Raw genomic sequence first — 15,637 nt, 5'->3', positions numbered from 1 at the left:
CACACACACACACACACACACACACACACACACACACACACACACACCTATATAGAGAAACAGACACCTCTATTCTGGACTTAATCTAGTGGTTGCTAAACTCCAGCCTCAATCAAACAGTCCATATAAATTGCAGACCTTTCTCCACTCCAGGGATAATTACCCCCATTATTTCATTGATGAAGTGGCACCTGAAAAATCCCTTTAATGTTTTGCCCTCTTTGAATGTTGCAACAGCAACACACTTCTGTGCTGCATAAAGCAAAAAAAAGTTCTTAAAAAAAAAGGTTGTAATGACTGTGTGGGCGCTGGTTCAACCTCCAGAAGAACCAAATGTCCACCTGTGCCAAACTGCGGTAAAGGAACACTAACCTTCAACAGCTGTAAAATATCAATGCAACAAAGTCCTTGTCATCCATTGTACCTTAGATGACTATCAATATAAAACACTGAAAAAAATATTAAGTAATTCCTCATATATTAGAGAAGTATAGGTTTTGTTATTCATTCATGCAGGCCCCTCCTTCACTGCCCTTCCCCTCAGAGGTTTCAGTGGCACGGCAGCCATCCTCATTTGTTTTGCAAACTAATTCAGGGCTATCAGCAGCCAGGCCGATTAATTAGGCAATCGTTCGGGAGCAGAGGGAGTTTGTCACAGCGAGGTCACTGCATGAGGTGTCCATTATTCCCATCTCCCACTGAGGTGTATTAAACCTCTTACTGTTGGTCTTTACCAGTGAAGACAATATGAACCCACAGTAGAAATGTCTTAACATTACTGTGTTTAAGGATTTTAGTGCAGGCCTTCTTCAATAATGTTATTTATTTCTCAATAATTTGGTTATGACATACAGGTCATTGTTGCAATTAAGGTACATTAAGCTTGACGCAACTCACGTCAAAATCATACTCCTTTGTGTCATCCCTCAGTCAAAATTTGCAAATTATTTGCAGCAACTAAATAATATTTTCCCACGGCACACCCGACGATCTCTCACGGCGCACTGGTGTGCCACGGCACAGTGGTTGAAAATCACTGGCTTAGAAAACATTGAAAAAAAGATGCTCCTTAAATATCCTGAACTTGCCTGAGAATCGTCACATTTCAAAGTTTTCTTCAGTATCAAAGTCATCCAGTGATAGTTTAGATAGGTTTGCCTCAAGACTCAGGTTGCTGGCAGGCCTCAGCTAAAAGCTTGGACAAAGTAGACCTCTGAGCTCTTTAAGTACAATACGTACATTCAGACATATCTCTGTTTGACTAATAGTGAAGTGGAATTTTCTGTGTCATGGTGCCTTTAATCTCCTACGACTTCACTGGTTTTGAAATTTCAGGCTACATTACAAATGAATATGCTGCTCTCTTCTGGCTTACAATATGAACTACAGATAATAACAAACCACAGCTGGAGAATTGAATCAGGAAATATCTGAGCAATTAAAGCATTACATTCGTAAACACAAATATCCAGCACCAACGTCTGCAGCTTTACCAGCTCACCACAGGGTCAGCTGTGTTTCTGACAGACTGGTGAATCATACCAATACACACAATAACAAAGTTACTCCAATGTGCTCTATCGTCATTCATTGGTCATGGGCTACTATCATTCCATTCATCAATAAAAAAATTATAAAAATAATAACAAATTGCACTCTTTCTAGTCAGGTTAGGTCAGTGTTGAAGATAATTTTAGCAGCTGAATTCAGAGAAAGCTGTATAGCTGCACTTCTCTACCTAACAATCAATCAATTAATCAATTTACAGAAAATTAATCAACTCTTTGGAAGCAATAGTGTTACTTTACTAAACAGACTAACAGATTCTGCACTGACATGGACAATCTGTAGGCACGCTCTGAAATACGAATGTGAATGCCACAGCCTCCGTCACAGTACTGGTACTTAGAGCTGCCAAAAAGTACAAAGAAAGACACATTTCAGTAATAATCTATCGCATTTTATATTCCAAATAAAACCGTCAGCAAGTCCTAATTTGATAAACCTGTTTTCATTATAGGTCTGCTGTGAAGCGCAATGGATTTCTGCTCAAAATGTTCCAGACTATGACTTAGTTTTAGTTTTAGCTCAAATTATATTTGAACACATTGAAAATGTCCTCATCTTAAACTCTCAAATTTTCCTTCAAAAGTTTGCTGAAATTTTCAATGTAATCAGTTCAGGATGTGACTTCGACCATGTAAAGTGTGAAGTAAATTTACTATACCACTCAAAACTAAATTGAATATAGTTGGCAGCCCTGCAGCACTGTCACTGCAAAGGATGTCTTGAGTAATGCTGTCACAGTGGGGTTCATACCCCCTCCAACTCTGAACAAACCCAGCTGATTCCTGAATGTAGGCTTACCAGTGGCTACCATTAGCCAACCAGCCAACAACACACAACCTATTAACATATACATTTTCTATGTTTTTTTAGTGGAGGTTTGCAACTCCAGCCCCTGGGATAAGCTAACACTTCTTTGGCCAGTCCGTCAATTGAACGCAGAAAGACCAAACTCACATCAACTGTTCATGAAACAAACTCCTGGTAAGAGGGCAAACATGCCTGCCCTCAAATTATCTAAGTAATGTAGCCTTACTGGGATTAGTTACTGTAATGTAGTTACCGAATTTCAAATTGTAATCCCACACTACTCGTTGCTGAAAACTAATGACATAAGTGTAACGCACTATTAAGTAATTTCTTGCTGCCCACCAAATATGCATGAAGCTCTATATCCCGTTAAACTTCAAGTCAAGCTGCTGAACAAGCCGCTGCCTTGGAGCTAATCAAGCCTGGAACTTCCTAAATTACCTTCATTTAGACATTTAGGTGCACTGTTTGGTTCAGTTTGTTTTTTTCCAATTAAAATGAATGTATCATTCGTTAACCTTGAGGCGGTAACTTGTCTTTTCATTTCTTATCTCTGCGCTCAGACTGTCGCCTCTCTCCTTTCTCAGTAATCGGCCAAATTCAGTTTCATTCTGAAGCAATTTTCAAAGTCACATCCCAGCATCGCTTCATTGCTTACTTTGAAATGGACCATCTGACAGATTCGGACTTAAAGGCATTACGTGTTCTGATCCTCATTGCAGACCTTTAAGTCACCACGAGAACAACCTCGGATCCTTAGTTAAAGCCGTCTAGAATTATTCTTCCTGTCCAGAATATAGCGGCAGGGCTGTTAAAACCAGGGCCTCTGCATTGTACAATGACCTGCCTGAGGAGCAAAACACCAGTGAATCAAATTCAGTCTGGAAATAATGTCTGAATTTGTATTGATTGACAGGAGAGTAAGACTGGACAATGTCATTAGCCAGTGTAGGTGATTCTGAGGACATTGTCAGACCAAGATTTGGGAGGCAATGATATTGTCTCTGAAGCTAATGCTGGCACACTTTGAAAGGAATGGAAACAGATAAAAAGGGATTGTTTTGCCCATATTGAGGGACAGTTTTATTGGAAAAACCATACAATGACGATTCATGTTGGATCACAACATTGTGTGTTTGTCAATAAAATATTTTCCACCTGCGAGCTATAGACAATTCAGGGATTCTTTCTGATTCTTTGTCTGGGTGAAGGCCAAATTAAACCAACGTCAAGTTCTCTAACAACATTGTATAAGTATACGCTTTCACACGGTTTAGTTCAACTTTCTGCTCCCTGACAAAAGAAGAAATTCCAGCTCAACATGGCATGGTCAGTTCGCCTCCATTATTTGGCCTCACCCCCAGGCTCTTATAATCAGGCACCTACAGTCACAATCAGCCAAACATACCACTGCTATCCACAGGAAGCACAGAACGCAGAGCTGCATCCAGCACAGCAAGTCGACAATTTGGGGTAATACACAGTGATGAGGGTCAGCCCGCACACTCTGCTAGCATGTAAGTAAACTCTGCCATGCACCTGCACACTCTGCTAGCATGTAAGTAAACTCTGCCATGCACCCGCACTTTAATTTTTTCATCTTTGTATTTTGTTTCAGTAGGTGCTAGAACCTGAAATCTGGTTCTACTCTTTAAAGATAGAAACATTCGCCTGCTTAAGAGGACTTCAGGAAATATCCCAGATTTATATTTAAACCTACCAATATTATTCAAAGACGCAAAGACAAAGTGTCGCAATTGTTTTCACAAAAAAGTTGTTAAAATTGGGGACAATGTATGAGAATAAAATAAGAATCAGCTGGAAAAATCTGACAAAAACCCAAAATCTTTACAGCTTTAAAAATATATATTTCACCAATTTACAATATCATCTAGGGCTGCAACTAATGACTATTTTGCTAATCGTTTAATGCTCTTTTGCTACACATTGGGGATGCCGCCATGCACTGCATGTAAAAATATATTATATCATATGTTTTAGTGTCTATTTGACCTTTGTTTAAAGTATTGCTTTCTTAGTAAAGAACTTCAAGCTTTGAAAAATGATTTATGAATAAAGTTTAATTACAAATGATAATAATAACAATAAATATTATCATTATCATTATTATTGTTTTGGTTTTGATCAGGTATTACTCAAGGTTCAGTTGTGAAGATCCACTTAGGACTGTTTCTGGCCGATGGCATAAAATGTTCCAAAATCTCCATAACGTTCATTATAGACCCCTTTCAATGTAATTGTGCGTCTGCCTCTGTACTTTTCTCCGTTGTATTATTGGTCTAATTGGATTTTGAATTAACAAGTCATTATTCAGGTATCAACATGATGATTCACATTTCAATGCTTAGAAAAAAAGTGAAATTCTTTCCCTGTGGATTCTTTCCCTGGTTCTCCATTATGCAATAAAACCCCCAAAAAGATAAAACTCGAAGGCTGGATGAAACAGCTTTATTTCAGTCTATCTTTATGAACCACACAACAGGCAGTACATCTGCAGTTACCATTTCATTTCAGTTGGGATTCCAGTTATATGAGCCATTTACAGGAAACAGAACCTTATCTCAGAGTCAAATACTGTATGACCAAAACAGTTACAGAGTGAGGCTGGGGGAGATACTAAATCATGAGAATTAAGATTTGTAATTGATATATATATATATATATATATATATATAAATATATATATATATACTGTGAACCGCAGATTAATTACACAGTTTAACTTTAACCATCAGTGTGAAATAAAGTTTTACTGACGATCATTATCCGCTGATAAAATATGCCAGGACATCGGCATTTATTCTTTACTAGTCGCCGATCTGTAAAATTTTACATTGTAAACAATCAATCAATTGTTTAAATTGACAGGAGGAAAGCTAGTAACCGTGGGAGCACTGCATTCAGACTCTGCTGGGTGAAAATGAGTATTGGGAGAAGGTCAATTATAACGTTATCGTGATGTGTTTACATGTAATCTCATAAAATGTAGTGTGGGTGAGAAACTTGAATAAAATCAGTTGTTTGAACAACATGAATAGATTTAAAGAGAGGGAATTATGACCTGTTTACACTAGCTCTAAGTAGATTATACTACATCATTCAAAACTACTAATGACAAGCTTTGTTTTAATCAATGAAAATAAAAAAATGTATTTCGTTTGAATTGTGTGTTTTTAATGAAGAAAAAAACACTATAGATGACTATAACAAAGTAAAAGGATAACATTTAGAAATGTTGATGGTTTACTTCAGAGCAGTTGAAATGATTTTTCAGACGGTGGCAAAAACTAAATAGCCTGGAGCCTTGTAGACCAGCTGCTATAATCAAACAACAAAGGGATCTGTATCTGCCAATACGGATCATAAATGATTAGTAATTAGTATCGGTGGCAAAAGAAACATAATCATGATTATTTTTTTGTAAAGGAAAATTGAATGTGAGGCGCTTGTATTAGGCATGGCAGCTCGGCCGTTCCCTGGAACTGGAACACGCATATCCTCCTCCCTATCGCAAACAGGCAGAAACACCCTCCTTCATCTTACAAAAAGACACACACACACCCTTCTCCTCCCTCACAGTTCTATTCTGCCTTGATACATTGTGGCTTGAAGCGGCTAATGCTTTGGCTTGTAATCAAACGTGTCTTGTGCAATTGTAGTATTCCTTGAAGTAAACCACGACTGAAAGTGATTGATTTATTACATGTTTTTGTATTAATACTTGCCATTTGGTTTCACTTCATTATTGAGTGTTACAATTTGTTCATATAGACTGGGGGACATTTTTCTTTATTGAGCAAACACACTGTAGTTTATTTTGACTCAATCCCTCATACATAGTCGTGCTGCCCCAAATACTCACCAGTGTGTATTAATCCTTTAATCTTTGAACAAACAAATTCACTTTTTAATCCAGTTTGTGTAATATTTGCTAAACACTATAGTATCCACGGGTTTCATAAAATTACTGAGCCTTTAAAAAAGATAAAATACAAATTAAAAATATATTTGTTATTTTTTCTTTTTCTTTTTTAAAGATTCACAGCTTCAGTGGCAACCAATGGGCTGAGAGACACAGACAGTCCCACAGTTGAGAGACTGTGAGGCTCAGAGCTAAATACTAACACCAGCATGTTGACACATTCACAATGTTTGAAATTTCACAAGTACTTATTATTGTGGTCACCATCCTAGTTTAGCGTGTTACCATGCTAACAAATGTTAGCATGCTGAAGCTGATGGGGATGGCATTAGTTTAGACCATACATAATTGACGCAGTTTGCCAAAATACTATTTACTTTACCACTTAAATTAAATGGTCAATTGGATTTTTTTAAGGGAAAACAAATCATTTTATTAATTAATCGATTAATCAACTAATCGGTAAAATACTTGATAGATTAATGAATAGAACATTTTGTGAGTTAATGGCAGCCCTGCAAGAGAATATTTAGTATTGACAAAAGGGCAGAGTGACTGCCATCTCTAGACCCATGTGACTAACTAGATGGCACAAATGAATGAAAGAAATTCAATTTTCCAATGGTGTAATTAACAGATATCTCTTGACTTTGCAGGGCTGTTGTTCAGCTGTGCCCAAACAGGACATACTACAGCTGCCTCTACAGTTACTACTCAATCCACCGAGAGAGTGACAGACAGGATGGGAGAAACCAGAGACACCAGTACTGTTGTCCATCCAGCTTCATCACCAGTGGACACCTCCTCAATGTATTCTTCTTCCGTATCTCAATCCAACTCTTCTTCAGGCCCTGACCCGTCATCTGTGACCAGGACTACACCAACCACCATCACAACCGCCTCAGCTGGCAGCAGCATCAGAGGTCTGGTCAGGTCACTTCTTTCTGAATTACTTTCTATTAATTTTTAAACGTGAAGTGTTTTACTCCAACCGACACTGCCTGAAGTGATTTGGGAAGCTGCATAATTTTAACTATTGTTGGTGGGAAACAGTTTACCAGATAAATAATTACCATGCTATACTTGGTAACATATTTTATAATATATTACATGATGTGTATTTAAAATGTTTTGCTAAAAAATATATATAAATACTGGGATATTTTGGACATATTACACTGATAAGGGGTGAGGAATGGAATTAAACGATATATAAATCCTGTACTCACTTTATAGTATAGCACATTATAATCACCTGTAGGTATTTTATTTGAATGCAATCTGCAGCCTCACCGCTAGATGCCACTAAATCATACACACTGGTTCTTTAAGTCATCATTAAAACGGCTTCAAACCATGACCGGGCCGCCCCCCCTTTTTTTTTTTCTTGCATCACTCAGTCATCACGTAGCCTCGCCTCCAGGCTCTTGTAATCAGTCACCTCTTGTCACAGGCAACCACACACACACTACATCTGCCCTCAGGGAGCACAGAGCACAGAGCTGCAGCTACACAAGTGTTTGTGGAGATATACAGTGAAAAGAGCACTATGATGAGGGTCAGCCTGCAGGCTCTGATATCATGTAAGTAAACACTGACATCAATGCATGCTATTTGATGTGGTGACTAGCCTTGAAAACTGATTTCTCTCTTTGTCTTTTTATGTACAAGACTTGTCAATGTCTCGAGCAAGTCAGAATATGTGGAAGATCACGTCACAACTATCAAGATAATTCAATAAATTGAAGAAAAGTTTTGCTGAGGGAGGTGGAGGGAATGCAGACATACCACTCCATTGCAAAAATGTCCCTCTTACTATTTGGTGTCGTGTCAACTCTCGGAATTGTTAAAAAATCTCTCCAAATTTCATTTAGGTCGCTGTTTGCGTGAGATTATTTCCCATTTACGACTAAGACAGGCTTGTTTCAAGATATTTTTTGTTAAATTGCAACAGTTGAAACATCTCTTAAAAGCAGACTTTTTTCACTGGTTTAAAAAAAGATGTTAGTTAGTAGTATTCAATACAAATAAAGTTAAAATCACAAGCCAGCTCTCCCTGATGAGGGTTAGCGTTAAACAACGGAATGCTTCTTTGTTGTGTAACATTTGATTTGGTGCTGAGCTGTAAAAACAATATTTAACAAGTGAGAACGTACATTCGATATTTTCACTCTTTCAACTTTGGGATGATTAAACACATTTGTGTAGGTGCCACTAATCTTCAAGGGTGTGAAATCTTTTTTATTCTTCTTAACTTTGACTTTGGTTGTGAACAACACTGTGCAGTTTTGAAACCTGGGGGTAGTAATGGAGTTCTTACGTCACAGGATAATGTGATGAGTTGAATCACTGACTTTCTGTCAGAGGATGATGCTGTTATTCATTTCCAGTAGAAATGTGGAGTGACGTTGAATGCGTCGTACCTGATCTCTGCCCCGACTTCCTTTTCACTAAAACACCGAGGACAAAACGCTGCCTCTCCCCCTAAAGCATTACATGGTTCTCCGAAAACAGAACTTGATTCTGCCATGACTTTTACCTGTTAACTGTGACCTACTTGTTCTAAAGGTGAAGTTGAAAGTTGGTGAACTGCATGTTAAAGTCTCAGCTGTTGAAGCACCCTGATAGCCTGCATTGTTAAAGGACAAGGCTGGCATTATTCTATATTTTTCTTTTAGCCAACAAATCCCTGGAAAAGACTAAAACCAACAATGTGTTAGTCCATCCCACATTACGTCATCAATTCATTTTTCTGCCTCGCCGTCAAGGCATCTTATTCTGTTTTATTACTGTTATTATTGGTTAAAGCCCCAAAACATTCAAGTGTTTCATGTGTACCGTTTGTAATTGCCACATTCAGAGTCGTCAGTGATGGTATTAATAACAACACACACAATTAATATCAAAGGGGTACTCAAGTGATTTAGTATTTCACCTCCATAACATCATCATGACATCTTCAATGACATGACATCACCATGTTAATTCTTTGGAGTGCTCATGCTGAGCAAACTGACGGTAATGTGTAAAATAGAGTGTAAGATCATTATCATCCCTCTATGGTGTCCTCAGAGACTGTGGGGCCTGTAATAGCTGTTGTATGCTCCTAAATCTGTTGAAACACATTTCCACCGGACTGTACTTTAAATAAACTTTTATTTTGGTTTTAAATTGCAGGTCTACTGTTGTATGGTGCAGTAACAACACAGAGGACACTAGGATTATCTGAATCAACATCCCCAACAACAGAACTCCCTAAAACTTCTGCATTGAGGCCTACCACGTCGAACAACGTCAGCTCCCAGGCTACAACCTTGAATTCATCAACTACTCAACCACCCACGTCAAGTGGTTATGTCACCAATATAACTTCCACCAGTACAACTCTGTCTACCAACAATACAGCTTCCACCCAAAATGTAACCAGCACTGAGCAAACAAACACTCCAAATGCGACAATTTCATCAGAAACACAAACCACGTCCTCTTCATTTTCTTCCTCATCTCCATCTATCACAACTGACACCCAGGACTCTAGCTTCAGTACCAGCATCAGTACCAGCACAAGCCCCAGCATCAGTACCGGCATCAGTACCAGCACAGCACAAACCACCAGCCCCATCACCACCCAAAACACCGGCACAACAACTACTACCAGCAGCACCACCGCAAGTGCCACCCAAACCACCACACTGGGACAAGAAGGACATAACTCCGAGGCTCTGAGCTCAGGTATGTAGCGACAAGAATGCTAACATTTGATAATTATGACTAAACACAAAGTAGGTGAGACCGTCATTAGTTTTACAGTTATCTGGTCATAAACCAAAGTATTGGGCAAATTAAAGTTTAGAACAGATGATGGTGCTAGATGAAAGGTCAGGGGATCAATTTTACTGCAATTCAGCTTCTGGGCACCATGCATGTCTGTACCAAATTTCACAGCAATTTACGCGGTATAGCTGTCAAGATATCTCACTTACAACGATAAATGTCAATCAGCTGGCAGCACAAGAGGAAACGTCACCGTCTGACGACAGAATGCATCATCTGGGGACCATGAATGTTTGTACCAAATGTTGTGCCAAACAATCAAGTAGATATACAACATCACAGAGACATTTTACTGAAAAATTCCTCCTTTAGGGACCTTGAATATATGCAGCAGATTTCATGGCAATCCATCAGTATAATTAGTACAAAACATCTGCCTGTTACTTACAGGAAATAATATGCAAAAATACAGGAGAATGACTTCCCTCCATCCATAAATCCAGGCTCACCTTTGTAACCGCGGTGGTTATGTCAAAGCAAGCAACTCATATGTCTAATTGGAAATTATCTGCATTACGTTTTTTGACCACCATTTCACCAATGTTTCTAAACTACTATTACTGCACAGTACAATTCTTGCGTACACATTTTTAGTTCAAGTGAAGAGTTAAAGAGAGGCTTCATCAGCACAATGTACTAGTGAGTCAAATCTGAATCTGTTGCATAATGTTTAAGAGCTTTGTGCGCCTTTTGTTAGTTATTTTGTGATACAATGAATAAGAATAGTAAAATAATTCAATACTTTTCATATTCGAACATCATAATATATTTATAGCTGTTTGGGGCCCCCAGGCCCAGGGTGCCTACCTCTCCATTTTTTATAAATCATTTTATAAAATTATAGTCAACACGCATTGCCAGTAAACTGCATGCCATCTGACAAAACCATTGATCTGAAGTAAATGGTCCATCTGTCCTAAAACATCAAAATGTGAGTGTCTCTGAGTGAAAAAAGGGAACCAAAGAACAAAGCACCGGTGATCACACCTCTCTGATTAAAGAGGTCAACGCAAACACACAGAGTCCATGCATCCGTTCCTCCTTCTCTTTGACCTATTTAAGCAATGTGTCGATCTGTGGTTAATATTTGAACACTTTACTCTTACACTTCCTTGTTTACTTTGGAGTTGAGTCTTCACAAGTTGAATGAGTGACAACGAACGGCATCAGTTTGAAGACAAATGGCTGTCTGCCAGTTCTTTCCCTGCTCAGTCTATTATTCACAAAACTGTTCAACACCTGACCTGTTTTTTTTTTTTAAATGGCATCCAGTCGTTGCAGAGACACGTTAAGCAAGTCTCTCAGCTCTATAGATCTATCCATTCTTAATACGGATTTGTATATGTTATTTTAACAGAGTTTGAACTCAGAGTTTGTCCCTCATGTGCAGGAATGTGAAAAGACATTCCCATCATCAGTAACCATTGAATCTGATAATGCATCTGACTCAGAACTTTTATGACATACCTCCGGTTGCGGTTTTTGAACTTAGGCTGTTTCTAGGCTAGGTGTCCAATTATAAGTGTTATGAGTACTATGAGTCACCCAGCGGCTATAGACATAGCCCCAGAATCTTAAGTCCGGAACTAAATATGGAATTATTTCTCTGCAGTTATATGCTTTAGCACACCCAAAAGTCCAAAACTGAAAGTTCCTGTTTGATTTCCCATCACATCTGAAACCAAATTAGTCTGTGTCATGGCCGGTGAAAGCCACAAGAAAGTGGAAAACAAGAAACAGAAATTATTTTAAAATGGCAAATGTTTTTCATCTAATATTTGCATTGTGATGCAGCTTTTCTGCAATTGTTTCCGTGTTTGTGTAGCACGAACCTCGATCTTCCTCTCCACCCACTATCGCCAAATGAGTTCAAGGATTTGACCGCTTTGTTCCATGACGAGTTGAAGATTGATTTGATAATCTACAGCAAACAGACAAAAAAAGGCCATTTTATCAGAGCATCCAATGGAGCCCTCAATTCCCTAAAGTGTCCTCCCAGATCACTGTTGAAACTCAACAAAGTTATCTGTTACTTGGTTGTCTGTCAGCCAAGAAACTTGAACTTAGAGAGAGATGTTGGAGACAGCTTAATTTCCCAAGGTGGTGTTTATTGATTGAATTCTGCTTCCGAATAAGAGGAGTGACTTGGAGTGTGACAGCCATCTGAGCATTTCTTCTGGGCATCAGTGCCATCTCACACATAGTAATACACATGCAGCAATGTGCTTGGTTAAGTTGCCGGCTACGAGATTACTAATTAATACTTCAGCTCAAAGGTCAGTGTGGTCTGCTGGCAAAGAAATTATCTTAAGGTCATGGTACATGACAGAAGAAGATTAAAGTCAGTCACACAAAATATTACATTTACATTACAGTCATTTAGCAGACGCTTTTATCCAAAGCAACTTACAATTCAGAGTCTATCACATTTCTACACCATAGGCACAGCTACGGGAGCAATTTTGGGGTTAAGTGTCTTGCTCAAGGACACATCGACATGCAGGAGCCGGGGTTTGAACCGCCAACCCTCTGATTGAAAGACAGCCCAGCCACTTAGCCACAACCGCTAAGTATACTATAGTATAAAGTATAATCAGTTGAGGCGAGCCGCGTACTGTATGGGTCCGACCAATAAGGGAACTAAGATTATGTTATATGTTTATATTATGATTATGTATTCAACGTTGTTTGGATGATGACATGACTTGCAACCTCGTGAAAACATTAATGGCAGAAACACATTTTTTAGTTGGACCTGTGAAACTTGATGTCTCAAATTCATTCTGAAACTAGATGGCGATGTCTATTGGTCAGCCCATCAGCCAACTATTGCCAGATATCCACTCGTTCCCAGACAGTCAATTTTAATCAATTTGTGCATCTCCTGAATGTTCATCTCCCACCACCATGAGTTTGACCTTTGAGGTTTGGTGTAGAATGTCTCAACAACTGAAAGATGGATTGCCATGAAAATTGAATGCAGTCCCATATATTCGAATGTGGGTAGTGTGTTTGTGCACCACCGGAGATGCCAGCAAATAACGCAGAAGATTTTCAAACAATAGATTTTGGCAGAGCCGACTGAGACATCTCTGATATTTCCCCAAATACCTTTTTATTCCTTCCTTTTAATTATTAAAAAAAACTAGCAATACATTTAACAAACACACATATATATATATATATATATATATATATATATATTTCAGTTGGACATAAAAGGCACCTTTGACAGAACCGTTCTGAGTAACAAAAACTATGTAACGAGTAATGTAATGCATTACATTTACAAAAAGAGTAATTAGTAAAACAGTTTCAAATAACTTGCACAACACTGGCGATAAGCAAGCTGAAGACATAGAGTTTAAGTTCAGAAGTATTGTGTAAAAGATGGAAAGGAAGTAATGTAGGAAGAAACTTAGGCAGAAGGTACTTGGAAAAACGTATTACTTGTTTGCAGGACTAAAACCATTTTCTACAAACAATGGATCTTATGATACTTACTGTCTCTCTCTTTCTCTCTCCAGGAGGTATTGCAGTTATTCTTATTGTGTTCACATTGATTGTCACCCTAGTGTTGGGTGGGCTTTACTACTACAGGATCCGGTGAGTCCAGAGCTCAAACAAATCTATAACGAGTGCATTAACATGTTATTGTTCCTGTAGTAAAACTCAAGTGATGACATTTTGTGGGAAAGGTAATTTAAAATAAACATATTTTGATGTGAATTTGGGTTTTATTTGTCAAAGATTTTTTTTGTAAAAGGTATCTGTCTCTGAGATTTCTGCCACCACAATGAAGCTGAATGGAATTAGTTCCATTTTTTTATTTAAAAACACACCTGTGTACAGGTTTCAGGGGCTACTCTTACTATAGTAAATGAATGATTATGTCAAGCATCAGAGTAACTTTACATTTTTTAAAGTATCTTTATTTCCTGTATATATATATATACTGTATATATAGTCTTTCTTTAAAGACTACTGTCATCGTATTCGTTTCTCTCCATTCAACTTCTCTCTCACTGTTTTTTCTCGACTTCCTCTCCACCCCAGACTTGGATCCTATGGCCCTCTTCTGGACAACAACGACCGTAGCGCTATGGCAAATTTCAGCAACCCAATGTATGACCCATGAATCCTTGCTTTTGAACCTCCAACTCCAGCAGTGACGGCCTGAACCCAGAGCCCTCAGTCTGTGGATGGAGACGTTCTGATCAGAGTGCGTTTTTCGTGTGTGCGTGATGAGTTCAGCGCGGTCACATTTTATAACTGTGACCTGCGGCCTGACCGCTTGATTGACAAAATGCAAAGCAAATGTGATGTTTCTATTGATCTTTGTTGAAGTAGCCTCATTTGTTTTATTGCTAGGTAGAGTAAACATAGAAGGACAAACATTTTAAAACAGCTCTGGCTGCATAGACTTAGCGCATAATTATATTACCACAGCTAAAATGTTAAATTACAGTGAAAACAAGCGTGTTCGTCAGTTTCGTCAAAAAGGAGGAATTTTATAAGCTCAACCAGGATGTTTTAACAGCAAAAAAGTACAGAAACCTTTACTCTAAGCAAGTGTAATAGATGAGGAAGCTCTGACAAATTACAGCAGCAATAGTATTATTATGAAAAACAGTTCAAACAGTACATCATGAGGAAAAATCATTTTTTTCTTATCATTTTCCTTGAGATACCTTTTTCTTAATTAAACTGTGAAACGATGAGGTTTCTGTCGCAAAAGTAGAAAAAGGTTCCGCTTTCAACCTCAATGTAGCCAGCCAGACAAAGTACAAAGCTCATCCACAAATGTCCTGGTTTAACATATACTCTTAGATTCGAGGAGATGAAGAGTTAGACATTTGCATTCGGAGAGGGAAATTTTGAGAAAGGCGCTAAAAAGGATGATGATGAGCGGCTGTCTTAGCTTTTATCGAGCATGAAAGTAGGAATAAGACAATAGAAATAGATTTTTAAGGCCAAAAAAAAACAGAAAAGTGAGAGTTTTGAGAATTTCTCCTATAAACTGGGGAGTAGAGACATTTTTAGGCAAAACAAAAGGGGCAAAGTTGGCATTAGCGGCCACGACAACCAAGAAAGGAGACTATTTTGAAGAAAATGTTTGTAGCTTCATTCATTCATTTTCAAATTAAGTGTGTAAAAGAATATTTTTACATGAAAGGATTTATATCACATGCAGTTAAAATGAATATGAATCGTTTTCATACTACAAACTGAATGGTGCAGAGGCAGAGAGAGCCTTTAAAAGGATAATATCTGGTTTAAGCCCTGTGTGTCTTCATCCTACTGAAGTGAACTAAAACACTGGATCCTCTCCTGCTCCATGTGCTCCAGGCTGCATTTCTGATTGTTATTTTCATTCCTTCAGTATTATAGTATTGCTTGTTTGCATTCAGGTGAAGAATGATGTGACAATTGTGTGATATGATTGTATTTAAATGTGTGTGGAATAAAAGTGATGAAGGAGTC

General features: G+C 38.2%; 1 protein-coding gene across 1 annotated transcript; it reads left to right on the top strand.

Annotated features, from left to right (window-relative positions):
* Positions 1-7,777: 7,777 nt before the first annotated feature.
* parm1 (prostate androgen-regulated mucin-like protein 1) lies at positions 7,778-15,637 on the top strand. Its single transcript, XM_031855471.1, has 4 exons — positions 7,778-7,902; positions 9,497-10,051; positions 13,681-13,759; positions 14,210-15,637. Exons 1-4 carry the CDS (start codon positions 7,869-7,871, stop codon positions 14,289-14,291), a joined length of 750 nt encoding a protein of 249 aa, XP_031711331.1. The 5' UTR covers positions 7,778-7,868; the 3' UTR covers positions 14,292-15,637.

Source organism: Anarrhichthys ocellatus, unplaced genomic scaffold (genome assembly GCF_004355925.1).
Source record: "Anarrhichthys ocellatus isolate YVR2014 unplaced genomic scaffold, GSC_Weel_1.0 scaffold16, whole genome shotgun sequence".
In the NCBI taxonomy this organism is placed as follows: Eukaryota; Metazoa; Chordata; class Actinopteri; order Perciformes; family Anarhichadidae; genus Anarrhichthys; species Anarrhichthys ocellatus.
The sequence above is the reverse complement of the archived record's forward strand: the minus strand, read 5'-3'. Positions and strand labels throughout refer to the sequence as shown.

Bases quoted from the DNA above. Each gene is read 5' to 3' on its own strand.
- parm1 (XM_031855471.1), top strand. From the start codon at position 7,869: ATGATGAGGGTCAGCCTGCAGGCTCTGATATCAT. The intron at 10,052-13,680 runs GTATGTAGCGAC...TTCTCTCTCCAG, and splicing joins CTCCGAGGCTCTGAGCTCAG to GAGGTATTGCAGTTATTCTT. The intron at 13,760-14,209 runs GTGAGTCCAGAG...TCTCCACCCCAG, and splicing joins CTTTACTACTACAGGATCCG to ACTTGGATCCTATGGCCCTC.